The sequence below is a fragment of the Nothoprocta perdicaria genome, unplaced genomic scaffold (assembly GCF_003342845.1).
Source record: "Nothoprocta perdicaria isolate Ctin4 unplaced genomic scaffold, notPer1 scaffold_232, whole genome shotgun sequence".
In the NCBI taxonomy this organism is placed as follows: domain Eukaryota; kingdom Metazoa; phylum Chordata; class Aves; order Tinamiformes; family Tinamidae; genus Nothoprocta; species Nothoprocta perdicaria.
Genome location: NW_020455458.1, coordinates 770,517 through 787,564, shown reverse-complemented (window position 1 = coordinate 787,564; position 17,048 = coordinate 770,517). Strand labels below are relative to the sequence as shown.

At 39.2% G+C, this 17,048-nt stretch overlaps 1 protein-coding gene across 12 annotated transcripts in view; it reads right to left on the bottom strand.

Annotated features, from left to right (window-relative positions):
• Nucleotides 1-798: 798 nt before the first annotated feature.
• Nucleotides 799-17,048, bottom strand: part of DLG1 (discs large MAGUK scaffold protein 1) — a 122,042-nt gene continuing 105,792 nt past the window's right edge. For 4 of the 12 annotated variants that reach the window (XM_026039516.1, XM_026039520.1, XM_026039522.1 and 1 more), the window contains 8 exons: nucleotides 14,576-14,609; nucleotides 11,895-11,936; nucleotides 8,884-8,934; nucleotides 7,532-7,633; nucleotides 7,128-7,300; nucleotides 5,657-5,766; nucleotides 5,162-5,253; nucleotides 799-2,468 (listed from right to left, as the gene is read on the bottom strand). In XM_026039516.1, the coding sequence (XP_025895301.1) occupies nucleotides 2,362-2,468; nucleotides 5,162-5,253; nucleotides 5,657-5,766; nucleotides 7,128-7,300; nucleotides 7,532-7,633; nucleotides 8,884-8,934; nucleotides 11,895-11,936; nucleotides 14,576-14,609 (711 nt within the window). In that variant the 3' untranslated portion in view covers nucleotides 799-2,361. Of the gene's footprint in view, nucleotides 2,469-5,161; nucleotides 5,254-5,656; nucleotides 5,767-7,127; nucleotides 7,301-7,531; nucleotides 7,634-8,883; nucleotides 8,935-10,455; nucleotides 10,492-11,894; nucleotides 11,937-14,575; nucleotides 14,610-15,226; nucleotides 15,327-17,048 lie in introns of all 12 variants that reach the window. The other 8 variants (XM_026039515.1, XM_026039517.1, XM_026039519.1 and 5 more) reach the window with 5 other exon arrangements.

Sequence of the window (17,048 nt, the reverse complement as noted above, 5' to 3'; positions counted from 1 at the left end):
GTTTGCTGCTCTGTATCCAGGACTACTTTTCACCCCAGCATGATAACCACGCAAGATAACTGCAGTGGACTTTAGCCCGAGTGTAAAGCAGAATTGGTGGCAACTAGCTAATACCTGACAAATGCTTGAAAGAAAAGCACTGTGGAAACTCGGTTGAGGTAATCCTGCCCAGGGCAGTCATGCCTCACAGAGCTCTCGATCAAAACAGCAACTAAAACACTTTTTAATGAGCCAAAAGAAGAGGTAAGGAAAAGAAAAATGTATACTACGTAGGAGCCTCCAACATGATGGTGGTTTTCAGATTTCTCAGTATTCAGAAGTTTCATCAGAATTTACAAAATGAATCAAATAACTGGCCTTTTTTTAAGGTCTCTCATTGTGCACCTCAAATGACTGGTCTTCTCTYGAAGCAGCAGCTACAGTACGCAGGATTACTTGTGAACGCTCCCACCAGTTCCGCTGCACATCCCGCAGCTCCGGGGGGAAGGATTCGCAGGCGCCGTCTCTGCCATCCAAGGAAACGGAAGGGGCCTGGGCCCGCGCCAGCAGCCTCTGCCTGCTCTTCCACAGAGCAGCGCCACGACTGCAACTGCATCTGACACCGCAGCTCCGGCAGCCCCGCGCGGCCAGGCGGCTTCTGCCACGTTCTCTCCTGCTACACTCTTCACTCCTGCACCACCTGCATTTCTTTCCATTAAAAACACATCTGACAAACATATTGTACAATAAAGTTTATTAGCTGTTCTCCTCTTTCTAACAAATGGAATGGATAGGGTGGATTATTCTTTACAAAYCAAAGCTAATTTGGTTGCGTGACAGCACCGTGGCTGTCAATGAGTACATCCCTCTTACAACAACCAGTGTGAAATAAGCCATGGCAGGTACCAAATAATACGGGATTAAGAGTTTCATTAACTGAAGTTGGTTCCACATTTTGCTACAACTTATTTATAACATTCRGCACAGAAGTCTGTGCTTCGCAAATGGAAGATTTTGTACCTATGCAATCCATGAACAAGCACAGAAAAATAAAATGTACTGCTGCGTCTGACTTCTCCCTTCGGTTAAAACATGCATATTACAAGAAAAAAGTACAAACATCTGAAATTTTGTAGAAAAGAGGAGAACTTGCACATTTTTTTTTTCTTTTAACTAATAGTCCCTGGACTTTTTTTGCCCAGCCACCACAGCCCACTTAATTTCATGTGATTAAGGAAGGTAAATTCTAATCTGCATTTTTATCCAAAAAAAAAAAAAAAAAAAAAAAAAAAAAAGCTAGGAGTAGGTGGTAAAAGAAAAATATATATTTTTATATATATATATTTATACGTGTGTGCAACTATGTAAAGAAAATAATTCCCATAGTTACAGAGTTTAGTTAAAGAAAGTTTAATATATATATATATTTATTATAACAAAATAGGCAGTTATTGTGGGTAAAATATTCATTAAAATCTGACCCCCTAAGAACACACACATTTTTAGGCTACGAATCACACTCTCATTGCCCTAAAGACCATCTCTGCAGCTGTTTTCTGTATTACTGCCAATGGAAACTTGGCATTCTCTTGTAAATACAAGGTTTCCTAGCACCTAAACATATTTCAGGCTCAAAAAGTGTGATGCCCATTATCTATAAACAATTTTTGTAAGACACTATAAATAGTGTTGCACAAGGAAGATTAAAAACGTTACACATCTTTATCCCTAGCAATTTTATTGGCAAAAAAATGAAAAAATAGATTATAAGAATATCCATATGAAATCATGAAAATGAATATCCCTTGAGAAGTAGTAATGGGAGTTAATGAAAATGCAAACTCAAAATTTTAAAGTTTCTCTTTAACTGCCTGGAAAAAAAAAATATGGTGACAAAAAGAAATTTAACTCCAAAAATCAACCCTGAAACTGATTGCCCAGACCGAACCATGCTATTAAAGGTAAGCGTAAGTGGCTCATGATTCACAACTTCCGTGAGTACCACTCTTCTTTCAATTGTTATGAAATTTTAAAAGAATGTCTATAAAGCTTTTTTGAAAAATCTCTGAAAGTTACTCTCCCTTAAACATTAAGGAATTTTATCAAGTAATTCCCCACCCCCCGACCCACCCCAAACTAACAGCTGGYCAGGCCATTCCGCTGTCTTGTTTGAAAAATGGCAAACCAACAACACACAATAATACGAATTATCTGAACTAAGAGAGACACCAGATGTAAGCGTTACGGGAACTGCAGATCGCGATGGTTAGGACAGGAACCACGCTGGAGAGAACTAGAGAGGCAGGCTCCGCTGGAAGGGCTTAAGAGTTGTCAGATGTAGTAGTGGATGTCAGTTAGAAAATGAAAAATAAAAATCTGTTTTCATAATTTTTCCTTTGCTGGAACCCAGATGTAAGGGCCAGACTGTTCCTCTATGATCTGTTTCACTTGGTTGTAGATCTCTTCCAGGGTGTCTCCTTGGACAATAGCTGCAAAACAGAACAGGGCAAATGAGCAACCACCTTCTCCAGCCCCAGACAGAAGCCACGACCTTCTAAGCTCTTCTCCCCGCACAGCAACAAAAGGACAGCTGAAGGGCTGGACGCCCACTGGGACCTCCAGGATCCGGGGGGACCAAAGCAACTTGCTGATGCTGTTGCAGGAGACCCAGAGCACTGTCTGTGCTGCTCAGAGGCCTGGTGTCCAGGAGCCTTTAACCTGCACTGCAAATAAGCGGGGTTCTTCACCCTTCCTAACCACATGGCAGGGTCAGTGTAAGAGAATTCCTTCCAGCACTCTTTTCGACCCGGCTTCCAGCCTAAGAAGGCAGGACAGAGCGCAGGGCTGTGTCCTCACGCAGCCAGGCAGTGTGAAGCTGCCTGCATGGATCAGGATGGGAGAGCTCCTCAGGCGTGCTCCGAAACGCAGAGAAGCTGCTCGACTTGASGGGTTTCCCTCTGCTTGGACTAGCTTTGCTCTTGGCCAGAAAGAGGAATAACTCCTGGAGCTGGTTTTCCAGTCAGTAGATTCTAGTTTTACAGTCAACAGGCCTTCCTTACACTGTTTCTACTCCGACTGTGCAAGTTGCATGCATTTTCTCCAAGGCCAGAGAAGAATTAGAAATGAGCCACCAGGGCACATTCTGACATATCAGAGTCAAGCACGGCCTGGTGAGAATGAGGGTGAAGTCTGAGCTGCTCATACAACACTCCAGTCTGAAATTGCAGCCATGAGATAACTGCTTCTTTTTAATTATGACTGCCACCTCAGTGCTCATAATCCAAGAAATAATCTTTAGCAGGAATGATGATTCTGGAGGCGCACAGGACGCGCTCCTCCATGCATTATTAGTGATGCTTCCGAGACTGGCTTTCATGCAAATTACTTCCTTTTCATTCCTACTCATCGCTCCCATCTCTCTTAAAAACTTCCTCCCCGCCCGCAGCCCGTTGTCACGGGGCCGTGGAGGCGGTGGCTGTTCAGTCCTTACAGCTCAAGAGCAACCAACGTTCACGGCACAAGGGCTCACTGGAAGACTCACGACTGCCTTTCCAGGCTTCAGGTTCCTGCTTCTCCCCACCTGCCCTTAACTCTCCCTCCTCCAAAGCCTAGCGTGAAGCTGGACATGCTCTTCGTATGCTTCCTTGCAGGGTCTCCATGTGTTTAAGTCTTCCCTGCTTASGAAGTGGATTTCACTTATCCCACATGCTGTGATATTTTTCACAGACCAGAGAATATTCACACATTCTGTTTCACCAGCAGAGTCATATGAGCARCAGCCTCCACATGCTAAGCGGTAGGTGGGAATGTAGTATCTTCAAGAACCTCAAACCAGAAAAAGGACTTTTACCCTGCAGCAAATTATTAGGGACATAAACCTGCCCATGAGATGTTGCTATCTGCTTTTGTCAACAAAGCTCAATACTTCTGACAAGCAAGAAACATGGCCCTGAGCACAGGAGCTCATAAAATGGCCCCGAAGTTTGAAACATCTTGAATTACGTCCCTTAATTTCCTGAAAWATTGCTAGACAAGTTGTCACCTGGCAGAACACCAGTAACTAACTACTAAATATTAATATTTATTAAAATGAGATCATTCAATAGCAAATAGACACAAAAATGTATTTGTTTCCTGAAAACAGACCTGACATCCTGGTAAGTAATTTGGGAAGGTCCTCTATAAATGGAAGAATTTGCAACATACTTTGAGAACCTCAAATTCAGGATATATGCAGATGTAGAGCTGTGCGAAGAAGGGAGAGGCAGCAGGAGYACTGGGAGGGAGAGGCAGCCAGAAAGGGGAGGACTCGACTCCTTGAAGGGCTGGTGCAGGGAACAGGGCAGCAGGGAGAGCAGGGCAGGGAGTCTCTTGGCTGCTCCGTCTCCCTCCCAAGGGGAGCTGCCCTCCTCTCCYGCATCTCTGCCAGGGAGAGCAGATGGCTCACAGAGAAGCTTTGCACTCACAGCTCTGCCCACGTAACAAGTGGGAGAAGGAGYTGGCAAAGGGAGACACGTCACTAAAGGAGGTAAATGGGGCAGCAAGTCCTGCAAGACTACAGGAGAGAGCAGCCCGGAGGAAAGGAGCYGGTGCCGAGGACAGGAAGAGACAAGGACTATTTCTGTTCTCCCCATGATCRAGCTCTGCCGTCCCGAGCCTCAGCCTCCTCCTCGTACTGCAAGCCACAATGCAAAAAATCAGCAGAGCTCGAGTGCTTGCAGCTGATCCCTTGTTGTTACTGTCAGGACCAGGCCATGCACATATCTGGTTTGCTGGAGAACCAYCAGGATGTTCCATCCGATTTCCAGAATTTTAATTACCAATATTCTTTGCTTCCTGATTTCAAAAATTAGAAAGCAGTATCATTTGACAGTTTTGCTGGGCAACTAGAAAAGCTTTAAGYACTTGGTATATCAAAAAAAGCAAACACATTTCCATAATTAGAAAAAACAGTAAAATTCTCAAGATTAAGATCTTGATTAAGCTGCAGATAAAGTTTTACATTTACTGAATTCACCAAACTCATTCCAATGAAGATGTACTAGGACTGCTCAATGCCTCACATCAATCAGAGACCAGACTGTAAACAAGATTCAAGCTTATCTTAATACCCTGGCAATTACAATGCAGCAAGCAATAAAACTTCAATGTGCAGAAGAGAACAGTCTCAAACAAAACAAACCTGTGAAGTGTTCGGTAAATTCTTGTTCCAGTTTCATGGCTCTCTCAAATGTCTTCTTGGCTTGGTCTTCTGTTAAGCGTTTATTCATTTCCCTGAAATCAAAAACATTACGCATAAAAAAACTACTATCAAATATTTGGCATCTTTAGAAGGGAATTTAAAACTGCTCTCACAGCACTAAACCTAGTAAAAACAGTCTTCTAAAACCTAATGAGACACTCACTGGAAAGGAGTTGTTCTGGYGCTAAATCGCCCAGAATTCTGCACAGACAGTGGGATTGGTTCTCAAAGACCCAATTTGGATTTGAAACCCAATCTAAAAGTCTCCAGAAATTCAACTCAGGAAGGTACCTCAATAAAGCTATTAATAAAATGCTGCTTAAAATACAAATGCTCTTTTTTTTTTTTTCCCAGCTAGCTTTTCTTCTGCAAGCTGGCTTGGAATTTCACTGACAGCTTCATATAATTTAGCCCGAGGTACTTGCTTTTACTCACATGATGTTTTCCACTGTTTTGGGTTTAATAAAGATGGAGATGGGGTACAGCTGGGCAATCTGCAACCTCTTGATCGCATTACCAGAAACATCAAGAATGCAATGTTTACCCTAGAAAGCAAGAACGAGAAAGGAAAATGCCATTAAGCAGATTTCAAGTCACAGCTATGGATAGTACAAGAATTTAGAAGGGAACATGTGGCTCCACTGAAGCCAGTGAAATTGAGGCATCCACATTAATATTATCACAATTTCACCGCACCGCTCTGGGGTGCTGCGATCATCTAGCATGTGAGATGTCCTCAACTCTTCATCCTTCCTTCCTGCAGAGGTTACAGCCCAACCAACAACACTGGCTCATTCAAAGGACCAGCTTTATTTCAAGCTACCATCTTTTAGGGATGTGGCCATCTCACAGATTCACTTTAGACCAGAGCCAGATGACTAACTGAGCATATGTGAGTGAATAACCAGCACTGGTGCCACAGGAATTTGCCACTATCAGAATACTTAGAATTTACTACAATCCCTTTCCTTCCCCCACGTATCACGCTGTATCACCAGATTTGAGATGGTGAATGTTTGGACTGTTTTTTTAAAAAATTTTCAAAAAGATAAAATGAGAATCCTTTTAGGGCAGCTGGGACAGAACGCAGCTGCCTTTCCCTTGCCCTCTGTGCTCCCACTACAGGCAATTCTCTGGCTCTCAGAGGTTGTTCATGCCACAGGCTCTCTTTTCACAGCTCCTCATATCCTGACATCATTATCTCCTTTTCCTCCAAAGATTTTTCTTTTTTTCTCTGGGCAGCATACAAGTGATTTGGGAGAAATTCCTTTTACAGAGAGGAAAGGATGGGGAAGAGAGAAAATAAGAGAAGACAGCTCTTGGGTGACTAAAATCAGAAAAGCCTTTTCTTTAGGAGGAGATCTAGCAGAAACAGCAGAATTCTGAGAGCCAGGACACAGACCCACAAGCACCATAAAGCCACAGGTTGCTCATATTATGAAACACTCTTCTTGAACTCCTGCGAGTGCAATCCTTGGAAGACACAGTAAAAACGAAAGAAGCAGAAGCAATCTGAAACACTTGAAACATTTCTGTCCAAAGCAGAAGGGATCACTAGAATCATTTAGGTTTCATCTCTTGCACACTTAATTCCAGCAGCTCTTACAGAGTTATCTTCCAGCACAAACAATGCAGACCTTGCATTGCTGGGGACCAGCTGTTTCCCAGCTCCTCGGGAATCATGTCCATGGATTAGGATACTAACAGGTACCATCTAAGGTATTTGTATGCTGTAGCAGATTCTTTTACTACATTTGCTCACCTGTCCAAATCTTCCATACATTAACTCTTTTAAAGCAGCAAATGCCCTGAGAAACGCAAGAATGAATAACACTGCYTGGTCCATTTTCCATTCTGGGCACTTAGTATTTAAGGTACTGAAAAGATCCAACTGGCACGGATTTACCTTTTCTGCTACTTCTCGCACTGATTGCACACTTGTTCCATACAGATGATTATTGTACTGGCCAGCTTCAATGAATTTGTGATCCTGAATATCCTTCTCCATTTGCTCTCGAGAAGTGACAAAATGGTAATCACGTCCATCCACCTCATAATCTCGCTTTGGTCTTGTAGTATCTTTAGAGACAAAATACTAATTTTTAAAGAAAAGAAAAAAGACTTTTCCTCCTGTAATAGGCAAAAAACAATCTTCCATTTATACTTCAAAACTGTTATGAGCTGATAAACAATTAAAATAATCCTACAAAGCTTAGACAACAAAGTATTAACATTTTTTAACTCAACATACAGAGGATAAGTAAGGAGAATAATCCACTTAGAATTAATTTGGTACTTGCTGAGACTTACGTGGAACACATGAGCCAAATTTGTCTGGAAATTCTGAGATCAGATCATCATTTATCCTGTCTTTCATGGGTCCCAAAACAATCACAGGTCGAGTATAATTGACTATTAAACATAGAACAACAATATCAGTTACATTACAGCAGATTGCTAAGCTTTAAATTTCAGTAAAACAAGTTTTAATCTTGTTAAAGATTGACAAGATCAATACTCTCAAAGCAGATGGAGGGGAAATCAAATCAAAAAACACACTGAAGAATATGCAACAACTAATATTGAAGTCAAGGTGAGATACAAGATTTTCACCCTCAAAACACTACTCTAAGTGACTAAAAATCAGTTTTGCATTATGAAATCTTTGAAAAAATCGTTATTACACATAACAGTCTCTATTTGAATGAAAGCAGCAAAAGGAGAAATCTTAAAATCTTTAGGACAAGTTAAAGATACCTAATTATTATGTATTAGCCCACAGGAAGGCAATAATATCTATGTAACTCAGCATTAACATACGATTCCAGCTCCACCCATTTTATTTTTAGCTTGAATATGTCATTACTGCAGAAAAAGGCCCAGATTATATAAAGTTTGACCTATAAAACATGTTTTCATTTGACTTCTGAAAGCTAGTGCTGTACAAAGATACCAATAGATTGATTAAAAAATGTCTTGGATACAGTAACTATCAATCTATTAATTCAGTAACAAACATCTCTGCATAAAGGCTTGGGGTGGTTCACTAATTTCTCATCCATGATTTTATCAAAAGCTTGTCAAAATCGTAATTCATATGACCTAAATAATATAGCTGGTATTAGTCTTGAGCAACAAGCTACTGACCAAGTGGAGCCCAAGCACTAAACTCAACATGTTGGAGCAGAAAGTCTGTACATGCACGTTCAAATACAGTATTAAACGCACCTGGGCCAGACCACTCCTTGCATACAACAAAAATGAAGCTGTAACCCTCAAGACACACAGATACATGATATGTATTTACTTAAATTGCCACAATATTTTATATGGAATACATATCAACTATTCTCAAAAGACATCCCTTTTACAGATTAATTAAAAATATATGAACCCTGTATCACACCATGTAAACCAACTGTTCACATCTCTGAAGATGAATGGGAATAATAAAAAGGCTACACCCATTTGTACACAGTGAACAAAATGAGATGAAAAAGGAAGTGACAGGATCCCATCAGAAATTACAGAAAAATATAACATGTGATAGATCTTCTTCTATCTATTTCCATTTTGATGTTACTTCATTAGATGGATATGTCACCTGAAACACTCTGCTAATTCAGACAGCATTTATTTTATATTAAATGCGATCTACCAACCTTCTTGTTGATTGACCGGTTCATATGACAACACATATTCCTCTTGGCCGCCTAGAAATGTAAATGCAAAGAAATATCCATGTGTTATTTTCTAAACCAATATATTTAAATTGATTCCTTTAATGAACCATGATGAGATACGGGCATTGCGCAGCAAAATATACATAATAACGATGCAGGGCATTTTCCAAGAGCAATGAATTATAAAAAAAACCACACAGATAAGCCAAACAAAAATGGCAAAGCAGAGACACATACAGTAAAAATAATTTCTTTGGATGTGTTAGCATGTCAAGCTGACATYGAGCACAAGAACTTTAAAGCATTATTTAAATGCTGTTATAAATTTCTCCCTGAATAGATGCTTGCATGCTGTCATTCACTGCTAGAGGCAAAGCCACCTTCATTAGGAGCATTTTCCATACTATGATGTCAGTATTTAAATTAACTTTTTTATACTTTTTATACTAAGCTGAAAATCATGTTTGTCAAGGTATGCAATATGTTTTATGACCTTTTTCACTAACTGCCACTCATACAAAAACCTTTGACCACTCTAATTCTCCAAAATCCCCAAATTGTGATTATGTACACTAAATAACCCTGACTTTTTAAAGGTGAACTTCAAAACAAAGAATGCTTTGTGTTACTCTCAGTTTCAGAAAGCACGGAAGCAGTGAATGAAACTAAAATAAGTAAATTTTGACCCTTTAACAGCTGCAAGCTTTTCAAAAGCTGGTGAACGCATCTGAAATAKACCTCAGTTGCCATCTCTCTAAAAATATTTTTATTCCAATAAAAAGTCACAAAGGCAGATTTCTTGACTCCTAAAAGTAAATTCCATGATAGCAAAGAATTTAGAATTGATGATACAAGTTCAAACTCTACGTCATCACTGTGAACTTTGAATAGCGTCCCAAGGACTCCTTTGGGTAAATTTTGGAATGTACTTTGGAATTTGAGAGCCATACTCATAACAGGTAAAAGAACACATCATTCCATTGTTATACAGAAATAGATGGCAGGCCAAATCTTTTATAAATGCATAAATTGCGTATATGTATTTTATATTATACCAAGGCTAAGACAATGGACATTTTAATTCTGAACTTTACAATCTCATTAAAACTAATGAGATTGGGGTTATCTGCAATAAATCTGGGTTCAAACTGTATTACAGCAATACAGCAGCAAACATTTTTTTTTTCCCCCAATTATTGCAAGTGAGGAATATGTTAAGACAGACATGGAAACATGCAACCTGTATACCTTAGGATCTCAAGAAGTCACTCATGCAAATGGATTTCAGAAAGACAGTATATACTTTCAGAACCTCTTTTAGGCTAGGGAGAGGAGGAGTGGATCACTCAACTATCAACTCATCTACAAAAGATCCAGCTGACATGTAAATAACTACTTTTGGGGAGAAGTCACATCACTGCAAGGTCAGCAATTAATTAAGCAAAATGTTAAAGAGATAATAACAAGGATATAGCATCCCCTGATAGAGGGCAAAAAGTATATATTGTCACCGCTTTTCAATAATTTGGAAAAATGAAGATTAGAATGAACCTTTTGAACAACCGTACTCATCTGTAATCAAGATAACTTTCATATTAGAGAGCAGTAAGAAGAAATTAGAAGAATCATTTTAATAAAAGGTGCTTAGCATTACACATTCAGATAAGAAATCATATGACATTCATAATAAAATCATGGCTTTTCAAGTATTCTTGTCAAAAACCCCTACCTAGTGCTGCCAATAATGAGCTTCAAGGATAAATAAAAAGCTCTGACAAAAAAAMTCAAGAAAAATACTAGGAAAGCTATAAATTTAGGAAGAAACTATCATAGTGAGACAGTTTTAAAGTACCTTCTCACCTAAGTGATTAACTTAAAAATTTTAACAAAAGTGTGTGCATACACATATATGCATTTTTTAACGGCAATTTCAAGTCTACAGGACTATTAGCACTGTAAACACTGGGCAACTTTTGTGCTTACAAATTCTCTGCTCGAGTGTATTCACCAGTACGGAAAATTGCGCTGCAGCGCCTTGTCTCTGAGGGSATCGACAGCTCCCAACCAACTCCAGCTGCTGGAGAACATTCTCCTCATTGCCCCAGAACGAGAGCCTTTCCAGAGCACTCCTTTCTGCGGGAATGGGCAATCTGGAGCTGAGCAGCCACTACCAGCCTCACRCCAGGGGTGCTTCACTGCTCCCTCTCTCTCCAGCTCCACCAGCTTTTCCTCATGCTGCTCTGCTCCGTCCTGGATTCCAGGTGTGGGATCCGCAGCCTTGCTGAGAAGCTGCTGGCTGGAGCTCACCTGCAGAACTGCAGTTCACACTCGTCCAAGATAGGACTTTTTTCCACTTTTTTAACGACATTGCATAGAGGCATCACACAGCAAATTACCCGGTGTGAACATGTACTGCTGTTGCCATTGAGTAATAAAATTGCCAATTCAGTCTAGAAGTTAAAAGATATTACTTCTTCAAAAATGAGAGAGACGGCTCATCATGCTAATTTATCTGTAACTGACTCTTGCACTGAATGTGTTTTGTCTTTGAAGACAATTCAAGGCATCCATACTTAATAAAATTGGTTTAGTGAAAGCTGAAAAGCAAGGGTAGCAAATCAAGGGTAACACAGTTGCTCATTTAACTGTCATTAAAAGTGTCTACATATTAAATGTATCAGTTGTGAAAAGATGTAGGCAGAGTTACACTTTAGAAGTTACACAGTTTCGTTACACTCTCCACATTAACTAAAAAGAATTCTATTTCTCAAAATCAATCTGATTTCATTGGTATATCTATAGGCAGAGCAATTTTGCAGAACCCCAATGCACCCAAATAATACAGATTTCACCTGAACCTGACTGGGAAGTTTTACTGAACACACAAATACTGAGAAAAGACAGGCAAACAAACCAAAGGAAGAGGTTCTACATAAACCAGAAAACAGAAACCAGGGTTCTACATAAACAAAGAACTTAAAAACACTTACGGTAACTACTTTCACTATCGCTGGCATTAGAGGTTACATGCTCTGAAATTGCAACACAATGGAAAAAAATAAGGAACACACACTGATGGCATGAGTCCAAAAGAAAACAAATCGGCAAAAATAATTCAGATGAAAGACAATACTGAAACCACTGAAATGCTGAAATCAATACACAGTGCACATAAATGTTTGAAGGTACTGCTCATACCTCTCAGGATCAAGCTTAATTTCATACAAAAGGAATGGGTGTTAATAAAAAGAAAAAAAAAACATTAAATAACACATCAAAATAAGATTATGAAAAGTACACTAATTCATATTTCATTTGCAACCCTGTAATTTTGGTGTTTCCACTTCAAGATGATTTTGGTTGTGTAAAAGACATGAAATTATATTTTTAAATTATATTATTTAAGTAGGCAACTAGATAATTATATGAAGACTCCAGGAGCAGAGAATACTGGTAATATATTTCAGGAAATATTAAGTGGTATGTTCAATAATAGACACTATTCTATGGTATATTTAATAATTTATTGAAAGGGCAGTGCAAAATTAAAGGTTTTTTTTTTTTTTTTTTTTTTTTTCCCTAATTGACTTTTTCCTCCCAAAAATGCTTCAGTTCTCAAAAGTTCCTGCCTTTTACCCTGGAGTATAAATACAAATCTCCCACCTCTTTTATACTAATTAAAATATTTCACTGGCTATAGGATGCTTATATTTACTCTCTTTTTTGGGGGAGTTGTGTTTATAAGAGAACATAATAAATGAATATTTCACTTATGATAATAAAATCTAATGCAATTGAAGTATTTCCTGGTATCAATCTATTCTGACATCTGAAAATTGTACAAGTCTAGGGGGAGAAATACAGACTTTGATATTCCTGAACTTTATTGTAACAAATCCATTTCCATGCCATAAAATGACTATTTCTACTGATAGACAGTAGCATTTGCAAGTTGAGACTGTATAAAATAAACATTTGTTGATATAAACTAATTAAATACATAGCATCTTAAATTCAGTATGGTTCTTCTACTACAAGATTGAAGAGAGGGAAGCAAAGGGACCCTGAAGGAAGGAATAGATGGTATGAAAAAAGTTTGTTTTTAGTGATTAACAAGCATAATAAAATTGTTACTGGTATTCTAAGTAAATTGATTAACTTTTTTTTTTTTTTTTTTTTTTTTTTTTTTTAATTGAACCAATATGCTTAAAAGGCAAATCTTTGACTTGACTGAACTCTTTTACATTGTTTCCATGCAGGAAAGGCAAAGTGATATTTTCTATTACTTGTGAACAGCAGCAACTTGGACCTATTGCCATTTCACTATCTGCCTTAGAAAACAAACACCCACGTTGGTGTGGAGGATGAAAATTGTGCTGTTTAAAAGCCTGGTGGTAGGTAATGAAGGAATTTGCTTCCAAGGTAGACACTGGGCTAGTCAAGTAAAAATAATCAGTGCTGCAATAATTTCTTAAGAGGCACAACTTAAGAAGATGCAAGAGAAACCTGAGCACCAAAAACAGCATTGGTGTTGAACAGCCCAAAGCAGTATTAAGCAAGGTAAGGTAGTTTCAAGAAGTCTGGGCTGAACCTAAAGGCTAGAAGCAAACACTTGTTTGAGCAGCAGAATCACCACCAGGTGAAATTTCTAGATTGTGCTATAAAACTAGGCAGGATCATAAGGGTATGGGTATGAAGTCTCGTTATGGTTGGTATTTTGCTCCAGACCAAGAAATCTAATTGTAATCAGCCTCAGAAAAGTAATTTTGCATCTATCATTATTTCTGCTCAGTGATTTAGACCAGTACAGACGTGTGCCGCTTATTCCTCACAACTTGAGGAATATGGTGTGTAACAGAGTGTAAAGGAAGAATTAGGATCTGGGAGAAATATCATCTTTAGTGATATTTTTGGTATCGCATTAATGCATGACAGATTTAACATCTCTGATCAAAGCAAGGTCTCAATACCTTTACTTGACCTGTAATTTTAGTACAGTAGTGGTATCTGTGAGCACAAACAGGTCTGCTGGAGTCCTCAGCAGCTTTCAATCTTACTACTTCTACTTACTACTCATTATCTTCAATGAGATAGGAACATGTAGTTTTGCAGCCAATGCAACTATTGCTTATTGTCACCTCCCTAGGGGATCAACAGTCATTTAAGAGTATTCTGAGAGTTCAGATAAGTCAGAAAAGCCCTCAAGTTTTCTGTTAAAGTGTGTTTTTTTTTCTTTTTTAGKAGCTGTAAACATCAGTCACCCTAAACAGAGGGTTGAAAAAAGAAACTAGTTGAAAATGTCATAACATTATTRTAAAAAGACGTAGGTTATTTATAAAAATAAAAACACAAAACCAATGTAAAAATGACATCCAAAGCATATCAACAAATTTACAATCACAGCCTTTAACAAGCACAAACAGATGAGCATTAGTAAGCTTCCAAACCAACAAAAAAATAATCTTATGTGGTAACGTGAACTCAAAGATGTTCTTGAGAACAAAAACCCCCAGAATGTGACAAACTAGAAAAAGCTTATGAAACATTTTTAGAGTTAACCTCCTTCTGCCTGTAGAGCACCAGTCTCAAAGAGATCTGCTTAAAAAAAAAAAAAAAAAAAAAAAGGATCAGATGGAGGTTAAAGTAACTTGGGAGTATTTGGATCACTTACTCAGGCCTTTTGATCCCATGTCGTCAGGGACCTCCTGCAGAGTAGTCCCCAGAGGGCAAGCAATAAAAAGACAATCACAAAGAAAATAATTGTCAGTAATATATAAAATTGGCGCTACGACAGGAGACAGTTCCCTGAACATCACAGGGGTAGAAAAACCTATCGGGTTGATGCAGACCAGCACGTGAAGTGCAGTGGCTGAGGCACGTGGCAAAGGCGGCACTTCCCAATGGAGGCAACTGCATTTTCAAAAGTTTTTTTTTTTTTCTCTCCAGAATGGCCTGCCTTTTGCACACCCACTCTGAGGTGCCAGTTTGGCAAATGTTTTTCTTGGATGCTGCGAGTCCTTCTCGGAGGCACACGTGAGGAACCATCACTGCGAACATCGCRATCCTCTCCACCGGTGTAACATACGCCACCAGTGCACTCTGTTACCCAGTTAATGCCAAACTGGGAGGCTCCCGGGTTACAATTTCCTTGGGGAGCAAAGGTACTTGACTGATTTCCTTGATCCGGGGTGTCAAGGGCACCCCGGGTTCCTCGGCCTGTTGCAGCTCGTGAAACTGTCTCCATGGTAACACCCTAGTGCATCTAGGCGGCCCTTCTACGTGCGTTTGTTTGTCTGTCCGTCCGTGGGTTCCACATACTTACGGTCAATATCACTGGTTTCCTGCTCACTCTGGTCCTTGTTCTTGTAGAAGGGGAATTTTCGGGAAAAGAGGTTCTTTTTACGCTTGTCATTGAATGACTGCTGAAGAAGAGAAGGAGGGGCAAAACAAAGGATGTCTAATGGCTGTGTGAACAAAGGCCCAGGCCCAGCCCTGGGGAGCTGACTCCTACAACCACCTTCTGCAGCGCACAGACAACTCAACTGCAGCGCCTCAGCTCATCAGCGACAGAGATGGGCACCAGGGACTTGCTCACACCCTCTTTCACATGCTCACTACCAGGGCAAGTTGCCTTTCGCCTGTACAGTCTGCCCTACATGGCACAAACTTAAGCTTTTTGTGAGTGCAAAGAGAGGCAAACAATTAGGCTGCTAGGACAGCCAAAGCATGGTGAGCTCAAACAAAACCAATTAAATCACTGATATGATCTAAAGGAAAGGTTGCGATAACTAAAAACAAACCAAAAAAAAAAATCCCCAAAACGCCAAGGCTTTACACATGCTTTTGCAACAGCTGACATCATAACATCACAATAAAATTATTTCCCAGTTTTGCCTGTATGCAAAGGCAAAACTGTAAATACTTCGGTGATAACTAATAAATAACATACCACACAGAAAGGAAAAAGAAAGTTAAGAGCTGGCATTGCACTCAGTTACCTTAGGGTAAAACTAAAGAACATAAGAGTGAAATAGAAAAAAAAAAGAAAGCATGTCTAGCACTAAAAATCTGGGTTTTGCATTTGTTTCAGGCTCTCACAGTTGCAATTCATTACAAATTCATCAGAAGAAATGACTTTGCTTTAGGAAGTTGGCATCCCAATACCAATTTTCAAAAGATACCAACTTAGTTCACTCATTGAGGCAATTACTTTTCAGGAGGGTATTAAAGGAGACTATCACAGGAAAAAAAAAAAAGGATTTTATTCAGCATCATCTGATACTGACTATTTTAACTGCTGAAAAATTTCTCTAAGTGGATAGGAATTTTTCTCAAGTCGTGGGTGTATCTGAATTTAAACTACTATCATGTTCCTTGCCTAAGCGATGAAGAATTATGACTATATTTCCATATATATCCAAATGTATGTATACAGGTATTAGTAAGCCAACTTTTACTAGTATTTGTCATGTCTTCTCCTGACATTTTATTACTACACCACCTTTAGCTTGCAGTTCTATGAGAAGTAAATACAAAGAACCTTAATGCATAAATAAATCAGTAACACATTTTTATTGTAATGAGGCACAGCACTAACACAGCTAACCTGAAGCCAGCTGAAATCTGTTTTACAGCTAGGCATAAGTGAATCATCCAAATAGCTTTGCCAAGACATGAAGTTTGAAATAGCTGTGGCATCTGGCTTGCAGAAATGGTATTATTGGGGTGGATGCCAAAAGGAAGGGCCCACCTTGGCTCTGAGACCCTATGCAGCATAGGGAACATTAATTTCTAAGCCAAATACATCTGACATACAGCAAGAAGTCATAAAACTTCCACAGAATGGATTTTTTCAGTAGCTGCTTTTTAAAAGAACCAAGATACTTTCAAATCATAATGATTTAAAAATAGCTGCTAGTACAAAAGTGCAGCATGATACTTTTCAAACAATTGTGTCTTATTTAATCCTGCATGAGCTCATCTTTTCCCTGTTATATGCAATACGGTTGCAAAAACTATGCTTGCTGCCTTTTCTACCAGCATTTAGTATGGAATGACATCCAGGAGCAAGCAGGAGTGGCAGAGGACTAAACTTTTTCAAATGGTTGGACACTTCTCCCCAGTTAGCACTGGGCCTTCCTAAA